The sequence below is a fragment of the Euleptes europaea genome, chromosome 5 (assembly GCF_029931775.1).
Source record: "Euleptes europaea isolate rEulEur1 chromosome 5, rEulEur1.hap1, whole genome shotgun sequence".
Classification (NCBI taxonomy): domain Eukaryota; kingdom Metazoa; phylum Chordata; class Lepidosauria; order Squamata; family Sphaerodactylidae; genus Euleptes; species Euleptes europaea.
Window position 1 is genome coordinate 79590910 of NC_079316.1, and position 19480 is coordinate 79610389.

General features: G+C 43.2%; 1 protein-coding gene across 1 annotated transcript in view; it reads right to left on the minus strand.

Annotated features, from left to right (window-relative positions):
• The window catches only part of DNTT (DNA nucleotidylexotransferase), a 135312-nt gene that overhangs the window by 30796 nt on the left and 85036 nt on the right, over window positions 1-19480 (minus strand). Inside the window, exon 11 of the mRNA XM_056850063.1 lies at window positions 14040-14142. Coding sequence (XP_056706041.1) covers window positions 14040-14142 — 103 coding nt within the window. The remainder of the gene's footprint in view (window positions 1-14039; window positions 14143-19480) is intronic.

Genomic DNA, 19480 nt, shown 5'->3' on the forward strand with positions numbered 1-19480 from the left:
AGATTTTTCTACAAATCTGGAAACTTTTCAGGTTTGCAGAAAGATCTGTCTTGCCCATTCACAGCTCCATCCGGATTTAAGTATCCTCATATTTCGCTGAATTCACTATTACAATATAAGTTTCTGTAGGACCTCTGTTGATTCTGCTTGGTGATTTATCCTGTGTATGGATTTTTCTGATATATGATTATATTATTGTTTTAATGGGTTATTTTTTGTTAACACTTTGGAAATCAGATGAGATAAAACCATTTTAATAAAAGTGGTAGTCTTAGCTAACACCTTCCAAATTAGATGTCAGCGTCACAGAAAGACAGCAAATAGTGGTTCAGAAACTTTGATGTAGCAGTCAGGTAATAAAGAACAATAAATGAAAGTGAAATTTCACATTTCTCCTCTGTAGGGTAACACAGATTATGCAAGATATGTGTAGCTAAAAAACTCATGTTTAAACAGTTCATAGACTCTTTCCATGGAACTCCAGGTTTCATTTAAATCGATAGGCCACAATCTATCATCAGAGATGTAAAGAGTACTACAGAGTTAGGTGCATTGATTGATTTCAGCGAGTTAAAGCCCACTTTACTCTCTCACTGTCGCTTAAGGTTTCAAGCCTTTATGAACAGAAATTATCTATATGCAAAATTTGCTTAACACAAGGAAGCAAATTATAAGAAGCTGAAAATCCATAACATTTCCAGATGTCACTACCATGGAAATCAATTTTAATTGTTTTCTTTCACTCAACGTTATTTTTTTCAAGGTTTCATGCATTTGAATTTATAACGAGAAGAGGATAAATATGTTGTCTACTACTATCTGCAGTCTGGCAGCCTTCACTACTCTACTGTCTACATGCTTGTGTGGTTTGTTACATTGAATTTTCAAATTAATCTTTATTCTGTCATCTCCAGTGACACTGTTTGATCTTTGTTATACATAGAGTAGAGGGTAAACATGTTGGTCTGCAGAAGAACTAGATTTGAGGCCAGTAGCATCTTAGAGACCAATAAGATTTTCAGGGTATGAGCTTTTGAGAGTCAAAGTTCCTTTCATCTGATGAAGGGAGTTTTGACTCTTGAAAACTCATACCCCAAAAATCTGGACAGTCTCTAAGGTGTCACTGTACGCGAATCCAGCTATTTGATTTTTGCAATTTTTTTCCACCTGCTGTAATGATTTTTGTTTGGACATTTGTCTCACCTTAGAATTTTGCTTTCTGGATCTGATTTCTGCTACACATTGCTTTATTGAAATACCTCTAGGCATCTTTAAAATTTCAACTGAGATTTTACAATGACTTCTGCCTTTTTGTAGAAATGCAAAACCAAGATGATTCATTTGTTACAGGAATCTTCTAATTTTCTGGTTTGGACCTTTCCAGAAAATGCTTTACTCCCTTTGGGTCCCTCCAGGCAACTATGGGCCTATTAAATAAGTCAGTAATAAAACTCGGCTATGAAATACGAATTTTCCCCCTTGCTGATCAAATCACGTAACCTCAAGTGGATACAGTTTCAGAATTTGCAGCTGGTGATGGGTAGCAAATGTGATGAGATGGGCATTTCAGGACTAAACATTTCTAAGTTATTCCTTATTTCTTTCCCATCCTTAAGCAGCTTAGCAATTTGTAAAAGAAAGCAGGAAGAACATATAAAAACTACCAAATGGCAAATAGCTAGATCAATGTTTTTTGTTTAAAGCATACAATTAGGCAACAGTTACTCAGGTGCTGACTTCAGCAAGCAACTGAAATGTGACTCAAAGTGAGAATGCCACCTTTGAATAGTAATCAACACCTAGAATGCATCCACTGGGGAAATGTTTCTGATTAACCTAATTTGATAAGGTACTGGACAATACCCTTGTTTCTCAGAATGCAGCTGATGCAGCTTTTCTCTCGGTTATAAAAAGTGTCCTTTAGTGAAGGCAGTTAGCTGTGAAAACCTTAAGGGGTCCTAATCTGGAAGTTGCATATTATCTATTGCGCAAATCCCTTAATTCACTATCACCGCTTTTGCACACAATCCCATGACAAGCTTTCTATCTTTTTACCCATGGTTAAGAGATCATCTTTGTTAGGAGATATGCACTAGTCATGCTTTGGCCTTAAATGGTGTGTCTGATGGTACAACCTGAAGATTAAAGCCATCCACTTTGTGGTTGCCGGGTCCCCCCTCAGCTCCGGTGGGAGGTTTTTTGGGTGGAGCTGAGGCAGGGATCGTGTGCACGCGGCCATGCTGATGTGATCGTGCCACTTCCGGTTTACACCCAGAAGTGTTGCATCGCAATGGGCCTTTTACCAGAGTTTGAGTGGTAAAAGACCCATTGCAATGCAGCACTTCCAGGTGTAAACGGGAAGTGATGCAATTGCGTTGGTGCGGCCTCGCTGTGATCCCTGCTTCCAAGCCAGGCACTGGATTGGCAGGCAATTGCCCACCAATCTAAGCGACCTGGCAAACCTATTGTGTTGGGAAATTACCTTATGGGCATTTCAGCTCTTTTTAGCTAAACTTGATGATTGTAACTTCATCCTGTAGTTGAAAAGCCAGTGTGTATAAGAACAACATTGAGGATAGGACGGATTAAGATTAAGAAGAACCTGGATATTTAGGATGGTCATGTTTTAGAACATGGTCACTATTTCCAGCAACAAGGCCTGTTCTCACACAAGGGTTGTGGAACATGTTTCAACCAGAATGAGTCATGAAGGACTGGCTCTACTTGGATAGTCTGGGTTGAGAAGCTAATAGAGTCAGTGGAGTAAACTAGGTTCCTGCCCATACTGGCATGTCAGTTCAGATGTCTCGCAATCATGTTCTTCAATCAGGGCTTTTAGTACCTTTTGTTTGCCTCTTCATTTTAACTGCCATCACGTAACAGAAGTGTATTAATCCTCAAAAACATGGCATATTACTGACAGCTGATTCACTATTTCTGGCCCTTTAAGTCCTTACAGTCTAGGTTTTGCAATATTTTTGAAGTCTAGAAAAAGATCACTCATAATTCATAACATCCAAGAGCATGCCAAGGCCTCAGCCAGTGTAAAATGGCAACATCCCACTGACTCCCAGAGTATCTGCGCCAATTCAGGCCAGCTGAGGATCAGACCTAGAATCTTCATCTAGCATCACCTGACAAGCACAAATGTTTCCATCTTTAGACAGCTGCTAAACCAGTCAGCATGAGTGAGACTGTAATTGTTTCACATAGCAGGAAACCACTGTTCTATCAACAGGAACAGGGGGAAATTATTCGCCTGGAAAAATTACAAACTGCATAATTTTAGAGTCCATCTAATGTGCAAATTTTAAACTGTCATTTTACTTTTCTTTTTCAGTGACCAAGATATAGCCTTACCAAGAAACTATTGTGCTACCGTCCTGTTGAAAATTAGACAGAGAAATGTTGCCAGGGTAAATCAACCTATTAAAATAAACACATACCCCCCACACACCCAAGATTTTGCTATCTCTAGATTTTCAGGCCAGTAAATTCAAGTACATGTGAGGATCCTTCTTCTCTATCCAGTCATTTCAACAATATTTGGAGGTTGGAAGATGATCTGTTTTATGTTAAGGGCCAAACTACACAGGATGCTAGAAATCAGTGATCCTCCCCAACATGTATTTTAGCTGCAAAAAGCAGTAATTAACTTTAATTACGGGCAGCCCATCCTGAAGGGGTGTGGATCCACAGCGCCCGGGAGCGGCGCAACCATGCCTCCTCCTCAGAGACTTCCTGGCCGCCACGGAGAATAAAATAGCCTTTTTAAAAATAAAAAGGCAAAAATGGGGGAAGTGTCCCCATTGAAAACAGTGGGGGGGGGGGGCAATCCCGGGCTTGAAGGGGTTAGGAAGCTGACTAAAGTCAGCTCCGCCCCTGGGAATGCCCTAGGACTGCCCCCCATGCTGACGCCGCCATTCTCTTCCAGGATTTAGTTCTCGGAGAGGATGAGCCAGCGGAGGAGTCCTGCACAGTTCCGCAGAACCCAGGTTCTGACGAAAATGCCCCTCGCACCAGCGTAAGTGCCCCTTATATCATGATAAGTGGGCACTTACACTGGTGCAGGGACACGCCGCCTCCAACAACTCCCCCCTCCCGGAATGCACTCTTATTCTCCACGAATCTGTCCTATCCCCTTTTAAAGCTGTCTATGCCTGTAGCCATCACTACATCCTCTGGGAGTGAATTCTAATTTTAATCACTCATTGAGTAAAGAGATATTTCCTTTTGTACGTCCTGACTCTACTGCCCATCAGCTTAGACACCCTCAAGTTCTAGTATTTTGGGAGAGAGAGAAAATTCTGTCTGCTGTCTCTACACCAGGCATAATTTTATAAGCCTCTATCGTGTCCTCCCTTAGTTGTCTCTTTTCTAAACTGAAAAGTCCCAGACCGTTCAGCCTTTCCACACAGGAAAGGTGCTCCAACCCCTTAATCATCTTGGTGGTGGTCCTGGGTAATGCTTGCTGAAATCTCATAAGACAGAAATGTATCTGAATAAGATTTTCAGTGGCTAGGGGTACAGTTTTGGAGTGTCCTGCATCATAGGCGTAAACCTTTGGGGGGGCTGAGGGGCTAGCCCCCCCACCCAGATTTGGCCAAGGGTGGCTGAGCCCCCTGGGCAACCAGTGCTAGGCAACACTGACAAACTCACATGACTCAGTTTACAATGTGCACTCTGTACATGTTCATGCTCTTCATTTTGCTGTTACCTAAAATGGTGTGTTACAGTTTCAAAGGGGCAACCAACTAGCTAATGCTTAGAGAAGAAATTGGGGGTGGGGAAACCCACCTGCGTAGCACTTCCAAAACTACAGCAAATGTATTGCTAGAGGGTTTGGGGATTCTTTTGGTTGATAGATATTTTGTGTCTTCTTCAAACCTGTGATTTTCTATGTTTGCTGAAGTGGATGCTGAACTAGTTCCTTTTCAAAGTTAATTACTGACCTGGATGGCCCAGGCTAGCCTGATCTCGTCAGATCTCAGAAGCTAAGCAGGGTCAGCCCTGGCTAGTATTTGGATGGGAGACCACCAAGGAATCCCAGGGTTGCTGTGCAGAGGAAGGCACTGGCAAACCACCTATGTTAGTCTCTTGCCATGAAAACCCCAAAAGGGGTCGCCATAAGTCAGCTGCGACTTGAAGGCATTTTACACACACACACACACACACAATGGCCCCAGCAAGCCTGTTAAACATTCTTTTTAAAATGTCTACACTCTAAAGAGTTGGTCAAGTAGGTGTGTATTGACAATTGTTCACCACCTAGGAAACTACAGCGAACATGAACTGGTTTCAAGCATATAATAGTATTATTGCACTATGTGCATGGCATGTATATTTGCAGATCTTAAAGTGACTGTCCTAAAAGTGAATTTCAGAAACAGGACATAGCAGGAGATCACTGGGATACCTCTATAACCACTGGCCAACTCCCACCTTTTCCTGTTTGGAACACCCAGGGGCATTGTTAGGGGGATGCACATCCCCCATGGCCCTGCCTCCATAGACAGTGGCAATGAATGCCCCTCCCTGTGATGTCACTGGCTCCCTATGATGTCATAGTGATGCCTCTGGCCCAGCCCCAGCCTCCCCCCAAGAAATTATAAAGTCTACGCCCCTGCCCTGCATGCTTGCACACCCCTCAATGACGGGCCAAACAAATTACATAAACAAGGAAAATTATATTCTACCCAAATTTGCTTGAATCAGAAGCCTGTAGAATCCAGCTGGCCATGATGCAGAACTTTGACTGGCCGTGCACTAAATTTTAAGTGTGTTTAACCACAAAGAATGCAGCTTGGGTGATTATTATTATTATTATTATTATTATTATTTAATCATTGGTATAACGCAGGGGTCGGCAAACTCATTAGTCAAAAGAGCCAAATATCAACAGTACAATGACTGAGATTTCTTTTGAGAGCCAAATTTCTTAAACTTAAACTATATAGGTAGGTACACTGTTTATTAACTTAATAAACTTTAATTAAAGTTTTAAGTCTTAATTAAACTATAGGTACACTGAATAAAACTTGATATCATACTTAATAATGATCTTATTTATTGAAAAAAATTAAATTGTAAGTCCCTGCCATTTCCCTCTCCCCATCCGGAGTCCTCGTCTGGAGGCCTGGTCTACCACCATAAAAGCCTGTTGGTAGACCTGGCCTCCGGCTGAGTCCCATTGGGAGGCCAGGTCTACCTATTGGCTTTCTTGGCAGTAGACCTGGCCTCCGGAGGCCCATAGAAGCCAATTGGTGGACCTGGCCTCTGAAGGGGGGCTTTTTTCCCCTCCTCGGAGTCCAGGTCTACCGCCAAGAAAGCCAGTGGGTAGACATGGTCTCTGAGGAGGGGAAAAAGTAAGGTATCCATAAAATTAAATCATGACAATGACTGACAAAGACTTAATGTGAACAATGTGAGCAAACTTCTAGATTCACAGACGCAGTAAACACATGAGAACATAAGAAAGGGCGTGCTGGATCAGACCAAGGCCCTTCAAGTCCAGCAGTCTGTTCCCTCAGTGGCCAAACAGGTGCCTCCAGGAAGCCCACCAGCAAGACCAGTGCAGCATCATTGTCCTGCCTGCGTTCCACAGCACCTGATATAATAGGCCTGCTCCTCTGATCCTGGAGAGAATAGGCATGCATCATGACTAGTATCCATTTTGATTAGTAGCCATGGATATCTCTCTCCTCCATGAACAGGTCCACTCCCCTCTTAAAGCCCTCCAAGTTGGCAGCCATCACCACATCCTGGGGCAGGGAGTCCCACCATTTAACCACGTGTTGTGTGAAGTAATACTTCCTTTTATCAGTTTTGAATCTCCCACCCTCCAGCTTCAGCAGACGACCCCGAGTTGTAGTATTATGTGTGTCCCGGATCGGTGGCCCCACTTCGCGCCCCGGGGCTTTCCCGCCACCCTCCACTTACCAGACAAGCCCCTGCGCTGGCTCCAAAGTGTGCCTCTTCCCGGCTTACAGGGACCCGCAGGCCCAGAAGACGACAGGGGAACTGAGGAAGCCCGCCAAAGGAAGCCCGTCCCGCCCAACAGCTGATAAGCGAGCGGGCCCGGGCCAGGAACCGCCCAGCCGCCCACCCAGCAATCGTGCAGCTAGAGGGGAGGGGAGGCTTTAGCCTCCCAACCATTGAGGGCAAGGGAAAGGGGGACCAGGCCATTTTCCACGGCGGGGAGGGGTAGACAACGCACCCGCTCGCCTGCTCTCTCGCGCTCGCTCGCTCTCAGGCGCGCCGGCTCTGCAGCCCGGCTGCCGGCGCGAGCGGGCGCGAGAGCCGGGGCTCCGAACCAAGTTCGGAGAGCCTCACTCAAGGGGCCAAAGAGCCGCATGCAGCTCTCGAGCCTCAGTTTTCTGACCCCTGGTATAACATCATTCAGACATTAGATTGATTTTAGAACATTCAACAACACTTTTGAAATGGAGAAGTCTGTGAGCTCTCAAAGAATTCTGCAAGCACAGGTTTCACTGAAGTTATGTTCCAAGTTCAATAGCTAAAAGCCTATAGATTTTCAATAGAACTCAAAGCAATGATTTGGGAGCCCAAGGGCTAGACTTTTAAAATCAAAGTTATCCAAACGGGAAAGTGTTATTGACTTTCAACGGATATCACTTTTGATATGATCGTTTGTACTTCCAATCAGAGCAAGAAATATTGGACACAGCAAACAGACTGTCCCGAAAACCAGTGCTATACAGCTGCAAGAAACAGAATGTCAAAACAATTCCATAATACTTCATTTTTACTGTTCTGTTAGTTATGATTTTTTAAATTATAGTAACCCACCTTGGGGTCTTGTAAAAGTGACAAATGAGATTTTAATAGAACACAAATGTTTTGGAACAACATTATTAAAATTTTATGCGAAAACAAATACTACAGGTTGGGTATCCCTTATCCAGATCGCTTGGCACCAGAAGAGGTCTGAATTTTGGATCTTTCCGTATTTTGGAATATTTTGGAATTTTTTCTTTTCAGTAGGTAACTCATAATTGTGTGTGTGTGAAGTGCCGTCAAGTCGCAGCCGACTTATGGCAACCCCTTTTGGGGTTTTCAAGGCCAAGAGCCTAACAGAGGTGGTTTGTCACTGACTTCCTCTATACAGCAACCCTGGTATTCCTTGGTGGTCTCCCATCCAAATACTAACCAGGGCTGACCCTGCTTAGCTTCTGAGATCTGACGAAATCAGGCTAGCCTGGGCCATCCAGGTCAGGGTAACTCATAATTAGGAGAACAAAATTTGAATGTGGGGAGAGCCAGCATGGTGTAGTGGTTAAGAGCAGTAGTTTGGAGCGGTTCACTCTAATCTGGAGAACAGAGTTTGAGTCCCCACTCCTCCAAAGAAGCGACAGACGCTAATCTGGTGAACTGGGTCTGTTTCCTCACTCCTACACATGAAGTCAGCTGGGTGACCGTGGGCTAATCACATTCTCTCAGCCCCACCTACCTCACCGAGTGTCTATTATAGGGAGGGAAGGGAAGGTGATTGTAAGCTGGTTTGATTCTTCCTTATGTGGTAGAGAAAGTCAGCATATAAAAACCAACTCCCCCTCCTATTCTTCTTCTTCTTCGTTGCTCATCATTATTCAGAAGTGACAGAACATCTGCTTTCAACTCAGATTCTGCGAGGTGTAACCCTCAAGATCAGTGGCAATGGTTTAGTCCAGTCCGCTGTATTCATATGCCAGTTCAACTGCTTTATATATGACTGTATGTGCTTCTCCTTCTTTAAGATCTTCACAATCCCCTGGGAGAGCATTCCAATTACTGTTCCGATGCTCTTAAGTCCTGGAGGCTTGGACAGTCGTGCACCATCCTCTCATCTGCACACTGAAATATTACACCGAATGCAGGCTACATGAATTTATTATAAAGCATATCAATATATACTAATGACAAGCTTACAGCATTCCAAAATGCAGCCCACAGGGAAGTCATTTTAAAAGGCCCACGAAGCATGTTTAAAAGTGTTTTTATAAAACATTACCCATTGACTGCAATGCAGCTTTTCTGTTTTATTGTTCCCCTTTTAAGTTGAGAATATACAGTATTATATATATTTTTTGCCTCTGTTCCTAGACTCTCTTATTCCCAATGATGCCACTTCAAAGAGCATCGCAGGGTTGACTTGCCCCATTAGTTTTTCAACAGCTTTTAGGGAAGATTTGACAATGTTAAAACTCTCAGCTGAAAAAGGAATCCTGCCTAACTACTGAATTTAGGGGCGGGGGGGGGGGTTATTCATAGTTTACAAGTCAAATGCTGCAGAATCCTCCTTCCTAAAAAGCCGCTGAAAGAAAGTCAACATTGTGACCCTAGTGACATTCTTTGATGCGTTCTTAAGCTTTGAAGCAGCTGCACGAAAGCGGGAGAGGAGTGAACACAGAGGCAGGCTTACTGTCACAAGTATGAAAGTGCTTTCCATTTTTGTAGAAATCAAATATGCTTTTTTTAAAAAAAAAAAGTATAAAGAGTATAATTCTCCTCTTTGTTCTTTGTTTTTCTTTATTTTGATTTTGCTGGCAACAAATATCTTGATAGTTGGGAAAGGATTGTAGAAATAAGGTTGCCAGGTCCCTCTTCACCACTGGCAGGAGGTTTTTGGGGTGGAGCCTGAGGAGGGCAGGGTTTGGGGAGTGAAGGGACTTCACTGCCATAGAGTCCAATTGCCAAAGTGGCCATTTTCTCCAGGTGATCTGACCTCCATCAGCTGGAGATCAGTTGCAATAGCAGGAGATCTCCAGCTAATACCTGGAGGTTGGCAACCCTATATGGAAATGGCACAACACTGGGACAGTTCCATGCAGGGGACAATGGGGTTATCCTTTACAAACTGTGGGGAATGCAGGAAAGGAATAAGGTGAAATGACTGGTTTTAAATTTTCACCATCAATCAATTCAGCTGTGCTTGGATTTGTTCAATCCATAGGTAGATTGGGCATAGACTCAGTCCATTCTCTTGGTCATCCATTCTCTTGGTTAAAATTTCACCAAGCTCAGTTGCACATAATTTTTCTGTTACATATGCTGTCTTTGCAGAATTAAATATTTGTTCATGCATTTTATAGCATCATTAATGAGGAAATGTGCTCGCGTCGCATTCATTCAGTCTTTGTGCATCTCAAGTATCTTTGAAGAATGATTCCAAGGGCGAAAACGCATGGTCGCTTTTTCCTCCTTTAATACCTGTATTAGCCAGGATCAAACGCACATTAGGCGAAACGCATGCATTCGATCCTGGCTGAATCCTGGCTGAAACAGGGATTAATGGAGGATAAAGTGACCATGCATTTTCGCCCCAAGGTGGCTTTGAGGCCTATAACTTCCTTGATGGGTTAAGGTCCTTGATAGCTCACCCCCCTGTATTCTAAAAAATACATTTTGAATGTCCCCTGGTTACCTAAAAGTGGCACATAGTGGCTCAGTGACTGCTTCACAGCTGAATAAATGGGTGCATCGGGGACTTGTTAGAACTTTGACATCTTTCAGAAGCACCACAAGATCCTACTAGCAGGAATGGCTTTTTGGTGGCTGGTACCAATCAGAGGGTAAAATATTGTTCTTATGTGACTGACTTGAACTTGTAGGGTGGAAGTTTAAATAAATAAAGATTATGTTCTTGAGTAAACTCTCTATGGCCAGTACTGGAAAGAACATATTTAACACATTTTGTGAGATCTGGTTTACACAGACATTAAATAGCATGAGGTGATAATATCAAGCCCTGCAGAACCCCATAGGCCAACATCCATGGGGAAGAGCAGTAATCCCCCAACACTACCTTCTGAGACCAACCTCCCCTCCAGATAAGACTCAAACCACCATACCACCATACCCCTGAGAGGTTGAGAGGCAGCTCAATAAGATACTATGGTCAGTAGTATCAAAGTGACGAGAGATCCAGCAGAACTAGCATGATGACACACACACACACACACACACACCGGCTAATTCTCGATAGAGGTCATCAACTGAGGCAGCCAAAGCAGTCTCTGTTCCAAATCCCAGACTGAAGCCAGATTGAAATGGCTACATAATCTAATAACGTAATGGCAGATTAATATTGTACAATTAAGTACCATTATATTAAATGAATATTATACAGTTAATTTAAAGGATATTGAATTCCAGCACTATCATTTTATCACATTAGTGACACTTGCATGGATCATACCAAAGCAAAATGGAGGTGAGTCTGTGGGAGTGATCTTCACCATTTCTCTCTTCCCTGCAGTATCTTGATCCCCTCAGAAACCTTCACCTGAAGGTCATTGGGCCTTTGGGAATGGAATAAGACACAGCATAAGGGCTGCAGTGAAGGGAGAACTATCAGAAATCCCTCACCCTTCTGTTCTTACATTCTTACATGTACAGCAAAGACTATATATATAGTACACAATTGCATATTTCAAATAGGAAAGGATCACAGAGTTTACAACTCTTTAATATTGATCCTCTGTGAAATATATGCTATTTCGTTTAGGGAGAATATAAAGAAACATGGAATGATTAGGTATATATTTTACAGGTGTTGCTATTGATGATACTTTTTCTGTTTTTTAAACCTAGTTTTGAAGCTAAAACGTCTAAGGCTATCATACTTTAGTCACATTATGAGAAAACAAGAGTAACTGGAAAAGACAATCATGCTAGGAAAAGTGGAAGGCAACAGGAAAAGAGGAAGACCCAGCATGAGATGGGTTGACTCAATAAAGGAAGTCATGACCCTCAGTTGGCAGGACCTAAGCAAGGCTGTTAGCAATAGGCCATTTTGGAGGTCATTAATTCACAGTGTCACCATAAGTTGGAAGCATCTTAACAGCACTTCACACACACAGATTTCAGTCTTCAAGACAGTCAAACTCCTCTTCAGCTATGCAAGCAAAGAATTTACTGTAAACAGCAGCAAGGATTGAATATCCTGAAACAAAATCCCTACTAAATATCACAGACAGGACCATATGGCCATATTAAGCAATTTTGCACTAGACTTGCTATGACAAGAGCACTTACATTTTTAAGCAGTGAATTTGCAAAGGATTGGGAATTGAGAAAAATAATGTTTCAAACACTGCAAGCGGAACAGCCCAATGTGGTACTTTTCAAAAAACACATTGTGAGAAGCCTTATGGAAAATTCTTAATGGTAGATTAGTTTGGGACTTGGTATTCATTCACCTTAATCTAAAACCCGCCCTGCTTGCAACTGAAGTCCAGGAGTCAAGAGAGAAATCAAGTAGGAGCTAGAATATGGTATCATTGGTGTCACTTCAGCAATGGCTGAAGGTGAAATATTTTAAATAGTTTTTCAAGGAGATGGAGATACAGGCTCCTCCCTTCCAGCTAAAGGGTCCAGTATTTAAGGAAGCCAAGCCCAATTACAATGGCAAGTATTGCAATAGAGCTGAGGTGGTACAGGACTTGTAAATGCATGAGTTGGGGACAGACCTCTCATTCAGCAGCTGGCTGTGGGGTAGAGGGCTTGGGGTCCAAGTCTGAATCCAAAGGCAGGGGCCCTTTCCCAGGGTAGACAGGCTGATTAAGATTCTTGGGGCTCTTCCTGCACATTAAAGGTTTTTTTGGGAGGTCATCTAAACGATCTATCATGGTTAAGAGATCGCGTCAAGGCTAAACCATGCAAAGCATCTGTAAGCATTCACCTCAGGCAGTGGGCTTGAACACATATTCAGATATGTCAAAATGATATAAATTTACCCCACCATCCATAACAAGTTGGATTCAATAACCCCCCGAAGTCCCTTCTGACCCTAGGAAAGTTGATTCCTGGGGTCATAGGACCTGCATAGACTAATAATCACATGGGTCAGGGGGCTGCACTAAGGAGGGGAAATGGGACCCTCTTGCCTCTCCCACAAGCACTGGCTTTGCTGATACAACAGGCAGGAGAGTGACTCCTCCCACTTCCCCTGCCAAAGTTCCTGCACTCCAAATATGAGCTTTGGTGGCTACAGTGCTTGTTTTTATATTGCAGCACAGAAATCAAGTGGCACTTTAAAATTAATCAGATTTATTCCAGCATAAACTTTCATGAGTCAGATCTCACATTTTCAAATGCATAATATTATATTGTTCATGTTATAATCACATTATGCATCTGAAGAAATGAGGTCTGACTCACAAAAGCTTATGCTGGAATGAACCTGAGTAGTCTTAAATAGGGGTGTCCATTCGGTAAAGCCAAATCAAAAAATGCCAAAAAAATGTGTTACTGTAGTCTGTAATCCTGATCCCCAAAAAGCCCAAAAAAATCCGGCATTTTTATGTGATCATTTTGGGATTGCTGGCTACAGCAGTAGAGAGGGAAGAAAATGGGGGCACGTGAAATTGTACCCAATCTTTACCAAACTTGGGGGTTCTTGTGAGGAGAGTCGCCAGCAGTTATCCTGAAAATTTAATGGCACTTTTTAAACACACATTAGTTTTAAAAAAATGTGACAGCATCATTCATATCATGTTGATCTTCGCTCTGACAGCACTACTGCTTCATTCCTACAGAGTGATCCCCTACTTTTTATTTTCAGTAACTACTTCTTGTAACCTCACACGTATATTGACCCATATATTGCTGGGTATAGCTGACTTATAGATTATAAGCAGTATCACTCCTCCCCATTCAGTTACCTGAGATATTTTGATGAAGTGTCAACAACCAGAGTCATGGGTTACACAACTGGAAATAAATTTTGCTTAGAAAATAAATTTCAGGATGGAAATGACCATGTACCAGCTTGTAGAGGGCGGTTTCCCCCTGGTCATTCTGGTAAGCGAGAGAGCTATTAAGTGTCTGTGGTTCGGGAATAGCAAGAAAAGCAGGTTGCATTACACCTATCCCCTTCCATTTAGTACCCCTTACAAATTAACGTAAGACACCATGAGATTGAAAAATGACTTCTGAGACGTTGATTGGAACAGATAAAGCATTCCATATCTGCATACATTCATCAAGTTGCATTCTGAGAGTGCCGAACACAGTGATTTTAAGACAATTTATCTAACCTGCTTTTTCCAAACGTCAATCACTTGGTGTAGCAGTTCTTCTTCCTGCCTTGCTTCCGGAATGGTAATCAAAAAGTCTACATCATGTCCCGTCTTCTTTCCCCTGTCAATAACAAACATGCAAGGTTAAATAAAAATATACAACTTCTACTGAGACTCTCAAGTCCTACTTTCAAAGAGATTTTTACCCCTGTGTTATAAAAAAAATGGTTTGCTGAATAAAATGATAGCAGTGTTTCTTAAAACATAATCAAAATGAAATCTTCTATTTCTTTTATGAGGTCTGTCGCTGTTCTCTGTTAAGCAATAATTTAAAGTGCTTGATGTATTTCATCTCTTATTCAAACTAGATAACGCAGATCTTCTGGGTAAATTGTGATGTTGCCTCTCTTTTTTTTGTTGTTCAATCCTAGAAAAGAAGGCATTAGTCTTCTGTAAGGAAAATCGCAGTTGAGATACAGCTACGGATCTAGACGTGTTTTATTAATACAAAGCAGTAATTTCTGATAAGCTTAGCAGCCTTGTCGCTGTCTAATGTTCGGGTTTAAATTTTGATGGACATTTTAATTACAAAAAAAAAAGAATGTCTGGATACAGGTAATTTATTCTCTTTCTTTGCTATAAACATGAAATGCCAGCAATTCAAATGTTTCTTTCACTATGAATAATGAAGGCCTTTTCTGTTTTGGCTTTAACAATGGTTTTCAATGGAGCCTCCCCAAGGATTGAAAATTCTAAGCACATTTATTTTTATTTCAGTAGCCAGGAAACGATCTCCAGCTGCTTCTGAAAAGAGAATAAAAATGAATTATAGGGGACACATGGTCATAGAAGGACTAATGAAGCTCTTCCTTTCTCCATAGGTATGAATCAGGCCGTAGTGGCCCTTCTTTCTATTCCTACAACTCACAAAACCTGGTCGGGATTGGTCAATATCACTTCAAAATTGTGGCCCTGAGGGCTGAGAGACAGCTAAGCAAAGTTGCTTGGACACTTCGGAAAAGCGAGTCAGTACAGCACAGGATCCGAAAAGCAATTAGGAATATAATCAATGCACCATTTATGGAAAACTCCATTTCCAAAGCCCTTTTCATGTGTTACACTTCTGTGCTGTGATCAAAAATACCAGGAGATGGCGTTACCCACAATCCTCTTGTTACACACAACCACCATTTTGTCTAAAAGTGGCAACACAGATATTTTCAGTCTTAGTACACAAGTATGAAAACCCATGCATATCAGGAGCCTAACCTACCTCACAGGGTTGTTGTGCAGATAAAAAGGAGGAAAGGAGACTAATATAAGGTGCTTTGGTCCCCACTGTGGAGAAAGATGGTAGTTTTCCAAGGCAGAGACTGGTGTGGGGAGTCAGAAAACATAAGACAGAGGGGCAGATAAAGGTAGATTGGCTGTTGGGTGGGAATGAGACAGGGTTGCCAACTCCAGGTTAGGAAATTCCTGGAGATTTGATAGGTGGGTTTGATGAGGGGAGGGTCCTCAGAGGGCATAATACCATAGACTCCACCATCCAAAGAAGCCATTTCCTCCAGGGGAACTAGGGTTCCCAACCTTCAGGTGAGAGCTGGAGATCACCCAGAATTACAACTGATTTCCAGATGACAGAGGTCAGTTCCCCTGGAGAAAATGGCTGCTTTGGACGGTGGACTATGGCATTATACCCTGCTGAGGTTGCTTCCCTCCCCCAAACTTCACCCTCCCAAGGCTCCACCTCCAAATCTCCAGGAATTTCCCAACCTGGAGCTGGCAACCCTAAGGGAAACTTATTTCTGTAGTTGGGAGATCCGTTGTGATTCTAGGAGATCTCCAGGCCCCACCTAGAGGTTGGCAGCCCTAGAAAGAGAGAAGGACACTGGAAAAGGAGAGAAGCTATGGGGGCTTTCAGGAAAGGGAAAGAGGAAATAGTGGGGGAGGGGGGAATTAGCCCCCCCCCCAAGTCCTTGCAGGGTCCCTATTGTAATAAATCTATTATAATCTATTATAAATTGATTGTAATAAATCTACAAGAGCTCTTGCAATCTCAAGCCCTCGCTATTCCAACAGGAAGGAAACATGGTAGAGGATCCAAGAAGCCAATGTGGATGAACAGAGAACTCCATGATGAGCTAAGGGAAAAAAAGGAAATGTTTAAGAAATGGAGGCGAGGATATACCTCTAGGTCAGCCATCAAAGGGGCCAAAGCTCACAGTGAGCTGATGCTGGCTAGGAAGGCTTGCTACAACAAGAAAAGCCACTAGTTGACATGAACAGAGAGGTCGTTGAGAAGCACCTGGCTGCACTGGGTGAGTACAAATCCCCCTGGCCGGACAGTATGCACCCGAGAGTGCTTGCAGAGTCTTTGACCATCACCTTCGAGACCTCTTGGAGGATAGGAGGTGTGCCACAAGACTGGAGGAGAGCGAACATTATCCCAATTTTCAAAAAAGGGAGGATGGATGATCCAGGAAACTACAGGCCAGTTAGTTTGACCTGTGTCCAGGGAAGATACTAGAGCAGGTATTAAAGAGATCAATCTGTGAACATCTGAAGGACAACTTGGTGATCCAGGGAAGTCACTATGGATTTGACCCCAACAGGTCCTGCCAGACCAACCTCATTTCCTTCTTTGATCAAGCTTATTGGATTGAGGGAATGCGGTTGATGTTGTTTACCTGGATTTCAGAGAGGCTTTTGACAGGATTCCCCATGATATTCTAATGGGCAAACTAGAGGACTGTGGACTGGACCCTAGGATAGTTAGATTGATAGGGAACTGGTTGGAGAACCACACTCAAATAGTTGACAATGGCATTTCATCTGAATGGAGAGAGGTGTCCAGTGGAGTGCCATAGGGTTCAGTTCTGGGCCCGGTACTGTTCAATATTTTTATAAATGATGTGGATGAGGGTGTGGAGGGACTACTCATTAAATTTGCATATGACACCAAATAGGGAGGAGCAGCGAACACCCCAGAAGATAGAGGTAGAATTCAACGAGATCTGAACACACTGGAAAAGTGGGTGGATTTGAACAAGATGCACTTCAACAAGGATAAGTGCTGAATTCTACATCTGGGTAACAATAAATGAGGGGCATGCATACTGAATGGGGGATACACTTCTGGGTAGCAGTATGTGTGAACAAGATCTTGAGGTATGGGTAAACCGTAAGTTAAATATGAGCAGCCAGTGTGATGCAGCAACACAAAAGCTAATGCGATCTTGGGGTGTATCAACAGAGGCATAACATCCAAACGCAAGATGTCATAGTTCCGCTGTACACTGCATCGGTCAGGCTGCACCTGGAGTTTTGAGTGCAATTGTGGAGGCCTCACTTCAAAATGGATGCGGGCAGGATGGAGCGGGAGCAGAGGTGAGCGACAAGGATGATCAGGGGCCTGGAGACCAAGCCCTGTGAGGAAAGGCTGAGGGAGTTGGGAATGTTCAGTCTGGAGAAGAGGAGGTTGAGGGGGGACATGATTGCTCTCTTTATCTGAAGGGCTGTCACTTAGAGGAGGGCAGGGAGCTGTTCCTGTTGGCATCAGAGGATAGGACTCCAAATAATGGGTTTAAATTGTGGGCAGAAAAGTACCGGCTGGACATTAGGAAAAAAAATTACAGTAAGAGTTGTTCAACAGTAGAATCAGCTACCTAGGGAGGTGGTGAGCTGCCCCTCACTGGCAGTCTTTAAGCAGAGGCTGGACAAACACTTGTCAGGAATGCTCTAGGCTGATCCTTCATTAAGCAGGGAGTTGGACCAGATGGCCTGTATAGCCCCTTCCAACTCTATGATTCTATTAGCCTTGAAAGTCCCCACAATACTTTGTTGTTGGAGGACATCCATACAACAATCATAAATTTTTGCACCATGAAATGGACAGTAAATCTTGCTTCAAAAATTAAACCTGTTTTCTGATTAATTTTCACTCAAACACAGCAGAGGGCAAGCATATAGAAAGGGAGGCCCACGCTAGTTTCAGAGTCATTCGATCAGCTGTGCTGAACAGATAGGGCTCAAACCCTGCTATGTGAGCCTTGGCAGCTGGATGTGTATATTCTACATGCTCATCAAGTGGGTACTGCACCCTGGGGCTTTCACTTGGCTGTACTGGGGCTACAGGTGTCAGTCACTGTGGATAAGCTTGATATGATCAGCTCTCCACACCCACGTACATGTTCCCCTTTTCTGTTTCGTAGCAGTGTTTGCTGCAAGAATTTTATCTCAGAATTTCATATGCCTTCTAGAGCATTCATCTCACTTTGAAGCCACGCAAGTTTAGTTCAGGTAGCGTTTTCAGTTGAGAGGAACAGCCAACAAATATGAAGTTATAACTCCAGCTTCTCAGAAAAACGTTCTGCGTACTTGTCATCTCCCAGGAGCTTTTTGAGAAAAGAAACATCTCTTGAAATCTCCATTTAAAAAAAAAATAAGACCAGACAAGTTGATCTGGAAATCAGGAGCAGAAGTAGTAGATAGTTCAGGCCAGACAGTTAGGGTTGCCAGGTCCCCCCTCTCCATCGGCGGGAGGTTTTTTGGGGTGGGGCTGGGGCTGAGGTGGCCACGCACTACGTGATCGCATTACTTCAGGGTCCGCCAGCATTTTGGAGGTTTGAGTGCTAAAGTGGCCACAGCAATACAGTGTTTTGTGGGGTGAACCCCGAAGTGATGTGATTGTGTCATGTGTGGCTGTGCACATGTGTGATCCCTGCTCCGGAGAAGCCTGGTGGATTGGTGGGCAATTGCCTGCCGAAACCACCCACCTGACAACCCTACAGACAGTATTCCTCTAAAAATAATATGTAGTTGCAAATATAGTTGCGACAGGCCTAGAGAAAACATTTTGTGGCACTCTGGAGAACACTACTAGTCCAAGTTGATAATAATGAGTTATGTTAGAAGAACTGTCAATTTATCCTGGCAAAGGGATTCTCGTACATTTATAATGCTCTGAGGTTATCCTCTGGTCTCGTTGCTCACCTGTCCACATATCAGTATTTTTACCACCTATTATTGTATCTCTATTCAGTACCTTCAGTCACACAGTGAAGAGACTTCTACACAGATCTACAATGGCCAATCAGAAGCCCTGCTAGACAAACACCCTATCTTTCTTAAAACACATGGCAGATGCCAGGAAGGGCATTGATGAGCACTGTGTTGTGGACCCCTGCTCTAGGCCAATACAAAACATCAAATTCAATATATGCTGTCACGTGTTAGGCTAGTTACCATTAAAAAGGTAAAGGTAGTCCCCCTGTGCAAGCACCAGGTCATTCCTGACCCATGGGGTGATGTCAATTCCCGACGTTTACTAGGCAGACTTTTTTTTTACGGGGTGGTTTGCCAGTGCCTTCCCCAGTCATCTTCCCTTTACCCCCAGCAAGCTGGGTACACATTTTACTGACCTGGAGCCAGCTACCTGAAACCAACTTCCGTCGGGATCG